The sequence below is a fragment of the Lithobates pipiens genome, unplaced genomic scaffold, assembly GCF_037356315.1.
Source record: "Lithobates pipiens isolate NorthernLeopardFrog02 unplaced genomic scaffold, aLitPip1_a1.2 Scaffold_13, whole genome shotgun sequence".
NCBI classification, from domain to species: domain Eukaryota; kingdom Metazoa; phylum Chordata; class Amphibia; order Anura; family Ranidae; genus Lithobates; species Lithobates pipiens.
The window spans coordinates 189,027,222-189,042,351 of NW_027507718.1; the positions used below are offsets into that span (position 1 = coordinate 189,027,222).

At 40.4% G+C, this 15,130-nt stretch overlaps 1 protein-coding gene across 10 annotated transcripts in view; it reads right to left on the minus strand.

Annotated features, from left to right (window-relative positions):
* PWWP3A (PWWP domain containing 3A, DNA repair factor) overlaps positions 1–15,130 on the minus strand; it is a 107,759-nt gene that overhangs the window by 44,301 nt on the left and 48,328 nt on the right. For 6 of the 10 annotated variants that reach the window (XM_077476014.1, XM_077476020.1, XM_077476015.1 and 3 more), the window contains 5 exons: positions 12,810–12,880; positions 8,682–9,389; positions 1,784–1,906; positions 1,226–1,296; positions 1,037–1,122 (listed from right to left, as the gene is read on the minus strand). In XM_077476014.1, the coding sequence (XP_077332140.1) occupies positions 1,037–1,122; positions 1,226–1,296; positions 1,784–1,906; positions 8,682–9,389; positions 12,810–12,880 (1,059 nt within the window). The remainder of the gene's footprint in view (positions 1–1,036; positions 1,123–1,225; positions 1,297–1,783; positions 1,907–8,681; positions 9,390–12,809; positions 12,881–15,130) is intronic. The other 4 variants (XM_077476024.1, XM_077476022.1, XM_077476023.1 and 1 more) reach the window with 2 other exon arrangements.

Genomic DNA, 15,130 nt, shown 5'->3' on the forward strand with positions numbered 1-15,130 from the left:
GTATCTTAGTTAGCTATATGCTTTTATGACTGTTCTGCAACCATCTACAAGTATCTATACTACTACTGACTGTTGGTGCAACTTTTTATATTTGACTCTTAGTGCAATAAAGTCATCATGTTACTTATCTAAAGACTAATACATTTTCATGCGATTTCCATCACGCGCTGCTTTTTGTTTTCTCCACCCTATTTTGAAGCCTATTAGAGTCTCTAATTCTCCTGTAGGTGGCAGTATAACTCATCTGGTCTCAGAATTCCCTCTGACCCCCCTAAATAAGCAATTAAAAAAAAAAAAGTTAACTTTTTTTGAGGGAGTGCCCTCAGCTGGGGGAGTGGAGGATCAGGTAAGCAAAACAGTTTCTTCTCTCTCCTGGAAAAATTGAGCTAGTAACCTTTGCAATGCAGGCTCAGCCCCACTGCAAGTGGTATTTTTTTTTTTATCTGCCCAGAGTTGGACTTTAAAAAGGCCCTAGCATCAGATATACAGTATATCACAAAAGTGAGTACACCCCTCACATTTTTGTAAATATTTTATTATATCTTTTCATGTGACAAACACTGAAGAAATGATACTTTGCTACAATGTAAAGTAGTAAGTCAGCTCATACTCACTGATCACTGGCTGGATGCAGCGATCTGCTCTCCTCACTGACAACTTCCGTGTGAGGAGAGGAGAGCCGATCACCTAGCAACCAGCTCTCTATTTACATCACATGACAGCTCTGATTGGACACAGCCCTCATGTGATCAGTAGGGCCAATCACAGATGTGCCGTGTCCGGGTGACACAAGCGCATCAGGATTGCGCCGCTGAGCGGGCACGTGATCCCTCTACTTCTGGAGGGACATTCCTGAATGTTCACTCAGAAGGAGGAAGCACCCACCTGGCTGTGGCCAGGTGGGAGGTGATTAAGAGTATAATTTATTCATGCAGACATGAAAATGTACTAACGGGCTAAATTTTAACTAATTAAAAAAAAAAAATAGCCATCTTTGTCTTACATTACAGCTTTCAGAAGGCATATTTTTATTTACCTTTGCTTCTGAGAGTTTGGATCAGAAAGGCACTCCTCCACAAATATTATCGAAGCCCGCTTTTCTTTGTGTCGCACTAATTTGACCTGTCAGATAAAATATTTATCGTCAGCTCTTACAAAATTTGAAATATTGTTTACACTGTCAAATCTAAAACGTATTATAACACATGACACTTTAAAGCCTTACCAAAGATGGCCAGTAAGGGTATCGCTTAAATTTACACCAGACAAACGACCCACGCTCAAAGGAGACTGGTTCTAGAAGAAAATATGTCACTCAAATCTGGATTTTTTTCCCCCATCAGAACAGAAACACAAAAATTACTAAAACAATGTGAAAAACAGCAAAAATGAAGAAAAAAAATTAGATGCAGACTGTGAAGGTACCATTTAAAAAAGGGGAAACTGTTCACTTTCTGGGTTTAGTTGTATAAAATGCTAGTTTGGTATATGCTTATTTTATATGTAGTATGCATTCAATGTAAAAATCTCCCTATTTAAAATGTGCTTGATGGCATGAAAACACTTCTTTCACAAGTATATAAATACATGAGAAGTTAGAAGAATTTTGGGCTCCAAATACTGCAATGGGATTTAGTTATAACATGTATTGGAGAAAAATGTCTGACAGCAGCTGATTTTAGTTATTCTACGGAAATGACAACTGCAGTCTGACAGTTTGCCTTAGGTAATAGCACCATATCATTTTCTATAGTAATATAAAAAGGTTCAGCAATAACACTACCTTTCTTAAATTCAATGACAGGAAGCTCTACATCTTCCTCTGTATCGTCATTTGGCCACACTTCTGGAACAGCTTTAAATTCTGGAGAACTACATTCCATAGACAATTCTGAAGATAATAAATCTGAAACACACACACATTTGATTGCATTTTCAAATTAAAATCAACTGGTACATAATTTAAAAAGGAGAAAAAATAAAATAAAAATTAAATTATGAAAAATTACCATAAAACCCAAATACAGTAATCGGACTATCCATGTGCAGCATACTGTACCTGTGTGCTCAGTAATCCCCTCTGAAGCCAGTATCAGGGCAACAAAGAAGTCCAAGTCTAAGTGAGCAATACACAATCATACATTTTACACCCAAGATTTGCAACAACTGACACTGCAATTAATTCTACCCAATGGTAAGTTTATGTAACTGGTATTTGACCACTCTTTCATGATATATGCATGTGTAGAATAGACAACTGCCTCATCAGATCATATGACCTAGCCCAGGGGTAGGCAACCTTTGAGAGGTGGAGAAAAGGAAAAAGTTAGCAAGGTCCCAATAAAATTAGTATGTAGGGCAGTGTACAGGGGCCAGTAGTTTCCAGGGTTGAGTACAAGGGTCATGAATGTGTAGAGCAGACTAAAAGGGTTAGCAGAAGGGCAGTGTACAGGGGTCAGCAGCGTGAAGGTCAGCGGGGCAGTGTACAGGGGTCAGCAGTGTGAAGGTCAGCGGGGCAGTGTACAGGGATCAGCAGCGTGAAGGTCAACGGGGCAGTGTACAGGGGTCAGAAGCGTGAAGGTCAGCGGGGCAGTTTACAGGGGTCAGCAGAGTGAAGGTCAGCGGGGGCACCCCTGCTGGCTGGTCGGAGACCCAAACAAAGCCAGAACTGGCTTCAATCGGGTCTCAGATCTAGTAACCTGGAAGCGATGTTATGGACATCACTTCCGGTTTACAGAAGACTTAAAGTGGTTGTAAACCCTTGTGTTTATTCACCTCAATGCATCCTATGCATTAAGGTGAAAAAACACCTGGCAGTGACCGCCCCCCCCCCGTTTTACTTACCTGAGCCCCGCAACTTCACACACCAGAGACACGCTCTTCCTCTGCCCGGGGTTCTCGGCTCTTGATTGGATAGATTGATAGCAGCGCAGTCATTGACTCCCGCTACTGTCCATCAAATCCAATGACGTGGTGTGTGTGTGTGTGGACAGAAATGCTGGACTCGGAAGCGCGCTTCTCCTAGGGAGTTATCGGATGCTGCTAGAGCTGCTGAGGGACCCAAGAAGAGGATGTTCGGGGCCACTCTGCAAAACGAGCTGCACAGTGGAGGCAAGTATGACATGTTTGTTATTTAAAAAAAATAAACACAAAACCTTTCCAATCGCTTTAAAAAGGTGCCAAATTTTAAAAAATTACAGCATTCAAAACAGCCAAACTTAGCGTTTTGAACGCTTTTAAGTGCAAAAGAGGGATTTGGGGTCTTGGAGTACCTGTCACTGCCTATTACTGTCACAGGGGATGTTCACATTCCTTCTGACAGCAATAAAAGTGATCAGAATTTTTATTTTTATTTTGAAAAGGGACAGTATAAAAAAAAAAAAAAAAAAAAAAAAAAAAAAAAAAAAAAAGGAAATGAAAAAAATGTAAAAGCAAGTCGCAACCACAAATATAAACCACACGTGAGATAGCGCTGCTTAGAGTAAGAGCAATAATTCTAGCACAAGATCTCCTCTGTAGCTCTAAACTGGTAACCTGTAGACTTTTTTAAAGCCTCGCCTATAGAGATTTTTAAGTACCGAAGTTTGTTGCCATTCCATGTGTGAGCGCAATTATAAAGCATATCAGGGGTTTAGAGGTGCGGAGCTTTGTAATGTAAAGGGGTCCAGATTATCATCTTAATTTATTAGCAGGTGAATGCGGCCCTCCATTACAGCAGCATGATTAATCGTTAAAAAAATAAAAATAAAAAAATCGTGATCTCGATTCAACTCCTCACGATCTCTGCAGAATTCCCAATTCATTCATGTAACAAGTTTAGAGAGCTCTCTGCTCAGTCAGTCTGCCAAGTTTTTCACAACATTGTCCTCAGTGGTAGATAACTAAACATTGTAACTTTTGTTTTTAGATCAAAGGAATGAACTTTGTCTGTAGATGAGGGAAGTTTAACCTCTTAAAGACTAAACCTTTGTCTCTTACAATGTTAATATCAGTATTTTTTGCTATAAAATTACTTGGAACCTCCAAAAATTATATATTATTTTTTAGCAGAGACCCTAGAGAATAAAACAGTGATTGTTGCAATATTTTGTCACACTGTATTTGTGCAGTGGTCTCTTAAATGCAATTTTTTTGGAACACACACAGAGATTGCTGACCCCTGGTGTATGGCCTGCCCAAGATATACACTCCAGTGCACACAGCTCACTACCAATGCCACCAGTGAGAGCTATAGCCCAGAACACCAACCACTTACTCCCCACTATCCAGGTCAGTGAGATCTACACTCTAGCACATTCCAGCTCACTCCCCATTATCCATGGCACACGTGAAATTTACACTCCAGCACGCATAGCTCACTCCCCACCATCAATGTTATCAATGAGAACCACACTCCTCATTATCGATTTCATCAGTGATGTGAACAATCCAACACACACGGCTCATAGTGTAGCATCAATTGACAAACAGAAAATATGATGCATTGGCGCCATTAAAAAATGGGAGCTTGAAGAATACTCGTATCAGATGGCCAGAAAATCCAACAGCAGCACTTTAAAAGCAGGCATTGCCATCATCTTATGATGAAAAGTATTTAAAAAAAAAAATAAAAAATTATCTGAGAAAGAACAATGTATCATGTGTACATTCCTGAGTTCTGGATGACTGTCTGCAATCACAGACATTCCTTAGACAAGTCAGAATGCAGAGTATAGATAGAAGGCATAGAAAGGGAATCATTTAAAGCAGTATTAAAAGTGGTATTAAAGTATTTTTTCCCCCCACTTTCCCTATAATAAGGCTTACCTATAGGTACAGCGAATATTTCCTTAATATTCACACTGCATGCAGCTGGTGACATCACCAGCGTATATGCTCTGAAGGATTGGCATGCCCATTCTGTCCCGTCAGAGCTTTGTGCCACGGGAGTGACACCATTGTGGCTCTCTCATGAATATGTTGGAATAACGAAACATGTCGGAGCATGGCTGTACGGCAACCAGGTGTGACGAGTGATGTTCTGCTGTTTGCGGTTGTGACGGGGCTCAGATACAGGACGATCGAGGAAGTGGAGGGTGAGAGGCATTAACTGCATCCAGGGTCTGCCGTGACCACACTATACCGCTGCTGCTCGTTTTATGGGAGTAGTCCCTAAATGCCGTTTTTTACACTGAAGTGATGTGAGTGCAATGGTTGAGGATTTTTGTGTCCATTTTAATAAATGATTTTAAGTTATCACGCTATTGGAGGCTTTTTTCCCCTTTTATGTTGGCATATGGGAATATCATCTTCCTCTGTTGAATACTGCTGGGATCCAAGAAAGTTTGATTAGCCCTGGTGGGTTTAAACAGCTTTTATGTCGCGCATGAGAGTGCAAGGCAAATCGTTCCGGTGAATGCGGTTGTATGTATTCTGCAACTTATTTTGGTGAAAATAACCCAAATCAGAGTATATTTAGTTTGTGAACTCTAACTTCCCTACAGACTAAGCTATATTTCTGAAAATTTATCAATCCTGATGTACCGACGGCCCATCTAATGTCTTGATGCCTAAAAATGTCAGGACAGAGGATATCCCCCAAATGACTCCTTTTGGAATGTAGACAGTCCAGAATTTAACATGACAGTGCAAAAGTAAAAAAAAAAAAAAAAAGAAAAGAAAATCTTTAAAAGTACCCTGTCCCCTGTGCAAAGGCAAACGGCACCTGTCGGTATTGAATGCACACAAACAGCAATAGTCCCACACATGTGAGGCATCACAGTGAACGTCAGATCATAGGCAGTAATTCTAGCACCAAGACTCCTGTGTAAATCTAAAGTGGTAACCTGTAAAAGGCTTTTAAAGTGTTGCCTATGGATAGTAAAATTGACAGTTTATCGCCGTTGCATGGGCATGTGCAATTTTAAAGTGTCTCTCAATTTTACTCGGCGCAATATCTTTTCTATTTTGCCAAAAAATTGGGAATGTATTGTGTTTTTTTTTTTTTTTTTTGCATTAAAATTTTAAAACTTTTTTTTTTTCCTCGTTGCATTTGTAAAACTGCTGCGCAAATACCATGTGAATACCATGCAAATACAACGTCACATAAGAAGTTGCAATACCCACCAATTTATTCTCTATAGCCTCTGCTTTAAAAAAAAAATATATGTTTGAGGGTTCCAAGAAAAATTTCTAGAAAAAAATACTGGATTGTTATAGGTACAACAAAAAGTGCCAGAAAAGGCCTGGGGGTCATGAGATTAAAGTGATTGTAACTTTGCCCTGGTTTATAAGCGTGTTGTCCTGACTAGTGTGGTCAGTTAATTAGGACAGCAGAGGGACTGGCAGGAACACCAGATGTTTCATTTAAGGAAGAAATACAAAAAGAAAAGGATACCATTTCATACAAGTACATGGCATAGCAAGAATATGAAATGTTGGGTTTACATACTCTTTACAGCAAGAAGTTATGTTCTAGGTTAATCAGTCCAGAAATAAAGCGTTCCTGGATCTACTGATTACAAAAAATACAGCCCTGTTTATGGATATGGAAATATAGGGCAATTTAGGCAACAGCGATCACAGGTCAATTGGCTGCAGTATAAATCATACAAATAGGAAACAAGGGGATTACAAAGAGGGGATTACAAAGACGCCGAATTTCAAAAGAGCCAACTTCCCTAAACTACAAGCCTTGCTACAAGGCATAAAATCTTAGGAACAAAGAACACGGAGGAGAGATGGGTTTGCGTTAAGAGCATATTAAATAAGGGCATTAGCCAATGTATCCCATTGGGTAATAAATTTAAAAAAGAGCGAACAAAGTCCTGGATGGCTTAACTGCAATGTAAAAATGCATATAAAAGCAAAGGAGAAGGCCTTCAAAAAATAAAAGTTTGAGGGATCATCAGCAGCATTCAGACTTTATAAAGAATGCAACAAGAAATATAAGGGTGCAATAAGGGAGGACAGACCATATTGGCTCCATAAGAATGAGGGAGGACATCTGGTTTCAAAGGATGGGGAGATTGTGAAGGTACTGAATTTATTCTTCTCAGTCTTCACAGGGGAATTGGGGAGCTTCGGTAACCAAAACTACAGTGTTTATCCTCAAGACAAATCACAGGAAGCACCTCCATGGTTAACAGAGGACAGAATTAAAATTAGACTTGGGAATCTTAACATTAATAAATCACCGGGACCAAATGGCTTGCACCTGAGGGTACTTCGGGAATTCGGTAGTTGCCAGACCATTGTTCCTCATTTTTACTGACAGTCTACTGACTTGAATGGTACAAGCTGATTGGAGAAAAGCCAATGTAGCACCAATATTTAAAAAGGGCCCAAAATACATCCCTGGGAATTACAGACCAGTTAGCCTAATAGTATGTAAACTCTTGGAGGGGATGATAAGGGACTATATACAAGATTTTAGTAATGAGAATGGTATCATTAGCAGTAATCAGCATGGATTCATGAAGAACCATTCTTGCCAAACCAATCTTAACCTTGTATGAGGAGGAGAGTTGCCATCTAGATAAAGGAAGGCCCATAGACGTGGTGTATCTGGATTTCGCAAAAGCATTTGACACAGCTCCCCATAAACGTTTACTGTACAAAATAAGGTCCGTTGGCATGGACCATAGGGTGAGTGCATGGATTGAAAACTGGCTACAAGGGCGAGTTCCCCTAGGGTTCTGTGCTGGGACCAATCCTATTTAATTGGTTCATAAACAACCTGGAGGATGGGTAAACAGTTCAATCTCTGTATTTGTGGACAATACTAATCTAAGCAGGGCAATAACTTCTCTGCAGGATGTGGAAACCTTGCAAAAAGATCTGAACAAGTTAATGAGGTGGGCAGCCACATGGCAAACGAGGTTCAATGTAGAAAAGGCTAAAATAATGCATTTGGCTGGCAAAAATATGAATGCAATCTATATACTGAGGGGAGAACCTCTTGGGGAATCCAAGATGGAAAAGGACCTGGGGGTCCTATGATAGGCTCACCAATGGCATGCAGTGCCAGGCTGCTGCTAACAAAGCAAACAGAATATTGGCATGCATTAAAAAGGGGATCAACTCCAGAGATAAAATGAGAAGTCTCCCGCTCTACAAGACTCTGGTACGGCCGCACCTAGAGTATCTTGTCCAGTTCTGGGCACCAGTCCCCAGGAAGGATGTACTGGAAATTGAGCGAGTACAAAGAAGGGCAACAAAGCTAATAAAAGGGTCTGGAGGATATTAGTTATGAGGAAAGGTTGTGAGCACTGAACTTATTCTCTCTGGAGAAGAGACTCTTGAGAAGGGATACGTTTTCAAATATACAAATACCATACTGGCGACCCCACAATAGGGATAAAACGTTTTCACGGAAGGGAGTTTAACAAGACTCATGGCCACTCAAAATTAGAAGAGGTTTAACCTTAAACTACGTAGAGGGTTGTTTACTGTAAGAGCGGCAAGGATGTGGAATTCCCTTCCACAGGTGGTGGTCTCAGCAGGGAGCATATATTAGTTTCAAGAAACGATTAGATAAGCACCTGAATGAATGCAACATACAGGGATATACAAATGTAATACTGACATATAAATCACACACATGGGTTGGACTTGATGGACTGGTGTCTTTTTTCAACCTCACCTACTATGCAACTAAGATTATGTGCTGATTATGTGACGGTATATTCGCGTTATATTACCGGTCTCATTGAAGCTGAAGTCTGGCAAAGGGAGCTGGTTGTATTTGCTCTTTCTGTGGGAATCTTCTTCCTCTGTATCAGATCTAAATTCCTGTATGGTGATGGGCACCTGTACATTGTTTTTTGTAGGCTTTGAAACAAGGCATTTGGTACGTCGATTTACATTCCTTGTGGTATTTTCATCTGGCTGAGGTGACGTGACAGTCCGTTTCTCCTTTGCAGGGGAAAGATGGCTCTTAATTGTGGCCCTTCTACTCTTGCCTTTTTCAGACTCCTGCTCTTCTGTAGTACGGCTGTTAACAGACACCATTTTGGGTGTTTTTTTCTCACCGTGAAAACTGCCTTTTTCTGTGCTTGTGTCTTCCACCCTTTTTCTTTTAACATCTATTTCTGTCTGGGTGGGTTTGGGCTTATTTGATGCCCTGAGACGCATTGAGCGTTTAGTTATTCTCATGCATATCCTCCTTTTGAGTGTTTTGCTGTCTATCATGGTAGAGCCTGAAGCTTTTTTCTCAATAAGGTTTTTTCTTGAAGATGTGCATTCATTACCCCCCTCATGTTTTACTGCTTCTTTGCAGGTAGTGGCTGCATCTCTGTCGTTCTGCATGAGTGCACTTTCTCCTTTCTCTTTCAAGAGATTCAGTGCTGTGCGGAGTGCATTTCGATACTTTATTTCCTCAGGAGTAACTTTGAGATTTTTAGATCTGTCTGTAGAAAAACAAAAAACCATGTCCTTAGAAACACAACAAATATTAAAAATTAACAGGTTTTTCAACCTAAAAAAATTAAAAGAACAGGTTTTGTTTCATCTGTCACAAAAGGCCTAGCAATGCATGCAATGAAAAAATAAAACGCACAACAAAAACAAAACAAAAAACTGCTTGCCCGACCCACCTCAGTAAATTTACTGCAGCGAGTCAGCCTGCGCAGGCACAATCACGTACCTGTACGTCACAGATTTCTTACAGGTACGCACGAACCAGAAGACTGCGCTTGCATTCACTGCAGCACAAGCCCGTCACAATCCATGGGTCCTGGCCAATGTTTTATGGCTGGGACTCGCTAACTGGCTCATTGAATGACAGAAGAGAGCCCTGTGTTGGTAAACACAGGGCTGTCTTCATACAGCAACAGTTTTAGGCACATTTAACCCCTTGATCGCCCTAGATGTTAACCCTCTTCCAAGCCAATGTCATTAGTACAGTGACAGTGAATATTATTTAGCACTGATCACTGGAGATGTCATTGGTAGTTAGTTTCTCCCTAGTCAGATTGTCCGTTGCAATATCACAGTCCCATTATACGTCGCTGATCACTACCATTACTAGTATAAAATAAATAAAAAATTCAGTATTTATATCATAGTCTGTAGATGCTAGAACTTTTATGCAAACCAAATCAATATTCACCTTATCAGGATTTTGTTTTACCAAGAGACATGTAGCAGAATACATTTTGGACAAAATTTAGGATTCGATGATATTTTTGTTGAATTTTTATAATAGAAAAGTAGAAAATATTGGGTTCTCTCTCAAAATGTTGGGTCTTTTTTCGTTTAGAAAAAAAAAAAAAAAAAAAAAAACCCAGGAGGTAATCAAATACCATCATAAATAAAGCGTTATTTGTGTGAAAAAAAAAAAAAACAATCTAAATTTTCTTTGTGTACAGCATCGCATGACTGCACATGACAGTTAAAGTAGTGCCGAACTCAAAAAGAATTGCCTGGTCATGAGATGGGGGGAATCTTCTGGAGCTCAAGGGGTTAAAATCAGATCAACGTAGGTTTACATGGATGAGAACCCAAGCCCTATCTTGATCAAGCACTTTGTTTATCGCCAGCGGCACTGGTCTCTCTCTCTCCCCCCTCAGATGCTCAGAGACAAGAGTAGAATACAATGGCTCCTGTTGCAGTCCATCAAATCCAGCAAGGAGGGAGTTGGGGAGCCACAGTGTGATAATGGACAGACACAGCCTGGCTTCGGAGCAAGCCCACAGAGGTGCCACCATAGGAAGCTGCTTCCTATGGTGGTACACAGAAGAGGAGCAGCTAATAGCGCAAAAGATCCCAGAAGAGAGGGTTCCTGACTGCTCTGTGCAATACAATTGCACAGAGCAGGTAAGAGTACCATAAAAAATAAAAAAATTAAATAAAATGTACAACCGGTTTTAAGGCAATCTGACACATTTAGTTGGACCTGAAGATTAATTGAGTTGAGTTTTTATTTGCAGGGTTGGTATTCGGTTGAATTTAGCAGGACCCACACCCAAGCATCTCTGCTGCAGCAAACCACAAATTGCAATGCTCCATTTCTGCACAGCTAGATCAGCTGCTTCGTCACACCAGAGAAAGCACCAAAATGATCCAAGTGTTCAAATTATGTTTGTTCAGTAAGTGACCATCTTTGACAGATTTCATAAAAGCTGTTCCCATTTGAGGATTTTCCTATTACTTGTTGCAATGGTGACCAAAGTTTTACATTTACCCTCAATTTCAATCTCTGTGACAATGGTCACCATGACAAATAGAGGGGGGAATCTACCCAGAGGGGACAAAAAGTATCACTTGTTCACGCATTTCAAACTTAACCACTTTCATACTGGGCCTATTCTGGCACTCATTTCCTATATGTAAAAATCATAATTTGTTTGCTAGAAAATTACTCAGAACCCCCAATTCTATAATTTTTTTAGCAGAGATTCTAGGGAATAAAATGGTGATTGTTGCAACTTTTTATGTCACATGAGATGATGTTACCCTGAGTAAATAGATACCTAGTATGTCACACTTTAAAATTGTGCACACTCCTGGAATGGTGCTAAACTTTGGTACTTAAAAATCTCCATAGGCTACGCTTGAATATTTCTTTTTTATTTATTTATTTTTACCTTTATTTTTCTATTTTTACACACTCAGTTTTATTTTTATTTTTTAAATTTTTTTATGGACTACTTTTATTCCCATTACAAGGAATATAAAACGTCCCTTGTAATAGGAATAGTGCGTGACAGGTCCTCTTTGTGAAGAGATGTGGGGTCTCTAAGACCCCACATCTCTCCTCCAATCTGGAAAAACAGATTAAAAAAAAAAAAAAAAAAAATCAACTGTCTCGCCCTTTCCAGCAGAGTCCCTAGCATGGTTTACATCCGCCTCCAAGGGTCAGAGATGACTGGGGACCATCTGGTCACCAGAAATCTATGATCAACTTCTAGCAGCGACCGATTTGTTCTCCGGCTCGCCGATCGCACAGGCGAGCCTGGAGAAGCACCAGAGTGCAGCGGGCGATGTCACCTCCCGCCACCTGCAAGAACAATCAAGAGGCTGAACTACAGCTATAAATTGTTCTTACGGTGCACAGAACCACTGGCCGAAAAAGAGGATATCTGAAAGATGCCTGTAGCTGCAGGCATCATTCAGATATCCCCACTCAAAGTCCAGGACGACATATGATATCCTTGGGCTGGAAGTGGTTAAAGCAGAGCTCCATCAAAAAAGGGAAAACTCCGCTGCCACATTTGGCACCTTTTTGGGGAAGGGTGGGACCTGGTTTAGACAGGTACCTGCTCCCACTCCTGGCTGAGCTTTCCGCTGCAAACTCAGCCAAAACGTTGGCCCCCCTTCTCCTTCCCCTGCAGTTGGGCCCATTCATAGAGTGCAGCGTACTTCACGCTTGCGCAGTAGGGAACCGGCTGTTAAGCCGCGAGGCTTCACTGCCAGTTTCCTTTAGTGGAGACGGCTGCAGCACCCGACAGCCAATTGAAAAATTGGTTCGGGTGAGGACACCGTTGGATTCCTGGCCAGGCAAGTGTCCTAATATTAAAAGTCAGCAGCTACACTATTTGTAGCTGATGACCTTTATATTTTTCTGAAGAAGCCTGGAGCTCCTCTTTAATAAAATATACAGTAATTTACATTCACTTTAATCAAAAATATATTAGAAGACCAAAAACTTTTAAACTATAACCTAGTCCTCCTAACCCCAATTTTAACCAATTAAATACTGGGAGGAAAAAATAAAATAAAAAATAAAGTAGTATTCTGTACTATAGCCACACCAATCATAATGAATGTAGACACTGATTGGACAGATAAACCAAAGTGAATTCTTGTAAAATGTAATAAACGATCACCTAGATCCTCACTGATTTTATTTAGTTCGACCATCAGAAATGGTTTCGTATCGCTGTAGTTTACAGATGTCCTGTGAATAAAAAAATAAATAAAAGAAGAACAATGTAACAGGATAATGCAAACATCTTACATAATAGTTTGAACATGAAGTTTTACAGAATGTGTTTATTCATATTAACCGTGCAACTTTGTCCTCCCAGAACTGTGCCTTGTGCAGGCCCCTGTGACCACTTTGTCCACAAGACACAGCGCATCACCGATCCGAGTCCTGGGCAGCTGTGCACCGTCCTGGTACCATGTCATTTCTGTTACCAATCACTTGTCCAGTATGTATAAGTAATCAGAGGGGGAAAAAAAAACCCTCATTCAATCACCACCCTAGAGCAGTGTAGGGTCAACTATGGCAACACTGCACTGCGCTAGTGACAATGTAAAAGAAAAAAAAAAAATGTGAAAAGAATATTCAATTTATTAGTGTCACTATAGTGACATACCATTGTGGTGATGATCATGTACATTAGCTGGCTGCTCTGATATCAGTTTGTCAGTGCCACCAGCCATAACTAAAACCACGTCACTTATTAAATGCCTTGCACTGTACTTTACAAAAAGGTATCATTTGGCGGATATTTGTACTGTCCTGGCACTTTAGAGCCTCAGAAAATTAAATGGGCAGTTAGTACATCAGGACTGGTCAATTTTCAAATATATATTACATAGTTTGTAAACTAACTTTCACACAGATTAAATAATATACACTGATTTGTGTTACCGTATTTATCGGCGTATAACACGCACTTTTTTCCCCTTAAAAGCAGGGGAAAATCGTGGGTGCGTGTTATACGCCGATCCCCCGAAATTCTGAGCCTCTGGGCGGCTTTCGGCCATTCTCGGCAGCTTTCGGCCGCCTTCGGCCATTCTCGGCAGCTTTCGGCCATTCTCGGCTGCCAAAAGCTTCCGGCCGCCTTCAGCTCTTCTCGGCGGCCAAAAGCTTCCGAGAACGGCCGAAAGCGGCCGGAGGCCCGCCAAGAACTACCGCACGCCGCCAAGATACACATCCGGCTCTCTCGGCGACGGCATTTTTAAAAAATAAAATAGACACGGCTGCAATGGTGGACAAGGCTGCAACGGTGGACAAGGCTGCAGATGACACTGATGGGCATATAAATGTAAGTTTTTTTTTTTCCCTTAAACTTCCCTCCTAAAAGTTTTTTTCCTTAAAATTCCCTCCTAAACTTGGGGTGCGTGTTATACGCCGATAAATACGGTATGTTTACCAAAGAAATGTAACAGAATACAATTTGGCCTAAAGTTCTGAAAAAAAAAAAAAAAAGAAAAGGATTTGCAAATTTTTACCCTAAAATTTGTAGTACTTTTTTGCTTATATAGCAAAAAATAAAAGCAAAAAAGGAAAGCTCAAAATCAGTCATACAAGAAAAAAAAAAAAAAAAAAATGATATATAGATATAGATATATATATATATATATTTTTTTTTTTTACCATTTGGATACAATGGTAAAAAAGTAATTGTCAAAGTGCGAGAGCACTGAAAGCTGAAAATTGGCCTGGGCAGGAAGGAGGTGAAAGTGTCCAGCATTGAGGTGGTTAAAGCGTATTTTCACTTTTGCAGTCAAATTTGAGAAAAATCAACTGTATTTTTGTTATGCGTTCCTATTCCCATACCTTCCCTAAACTATTTTTTAAAAATATTTCTTACCCTTTTGGATATTTTGAGGAGACCGGCTCATGGGCAACTGCAAGCATTCTAGCTCAACATGATCTGTCCTAATAGCTATGGGGACAGGCTATGATCAGTTCCCATTAACAAACAATGGAGAAGCTCAGCTCCTAAATCTTTAGGGCCCATTCACGCCGCAAAAAAAACGTCCTCCAGATTAGTTTCGGATGCGTTTCTGCATTCGCTTTTGTAACACATTTTATGCATTTCTGGATGCGTACCAGATGCTTGCTTTTTTTTGGTTCATTTCGATTGCAAAACCTTTATTTTCGCTTTTCCCATCAGATCACTTTCTGTTTATTCCTTGGAAGTGTTCTTTGCATGCTGCTGTGTAGAGAAGAGGTCTGCACTGGCAAGCTTATTTATGGTTATGGCCATTGCACTGTTGAGACTGCAAGCTTGCAAGAGAAGACTTTATTGGGTACATCCACTGTTGATGGAGCCCATCAGTATCCACATACAGCCTTCTATCATCTTGTCCAGATGGGCTTGTGGCCAGAAGAGTATCGTGGGAGGATTTGAAATACATTTTTTTCTTCCTTTTCCTGTCATTGTACTGGGGTCCGGTGCATTTTGTATGC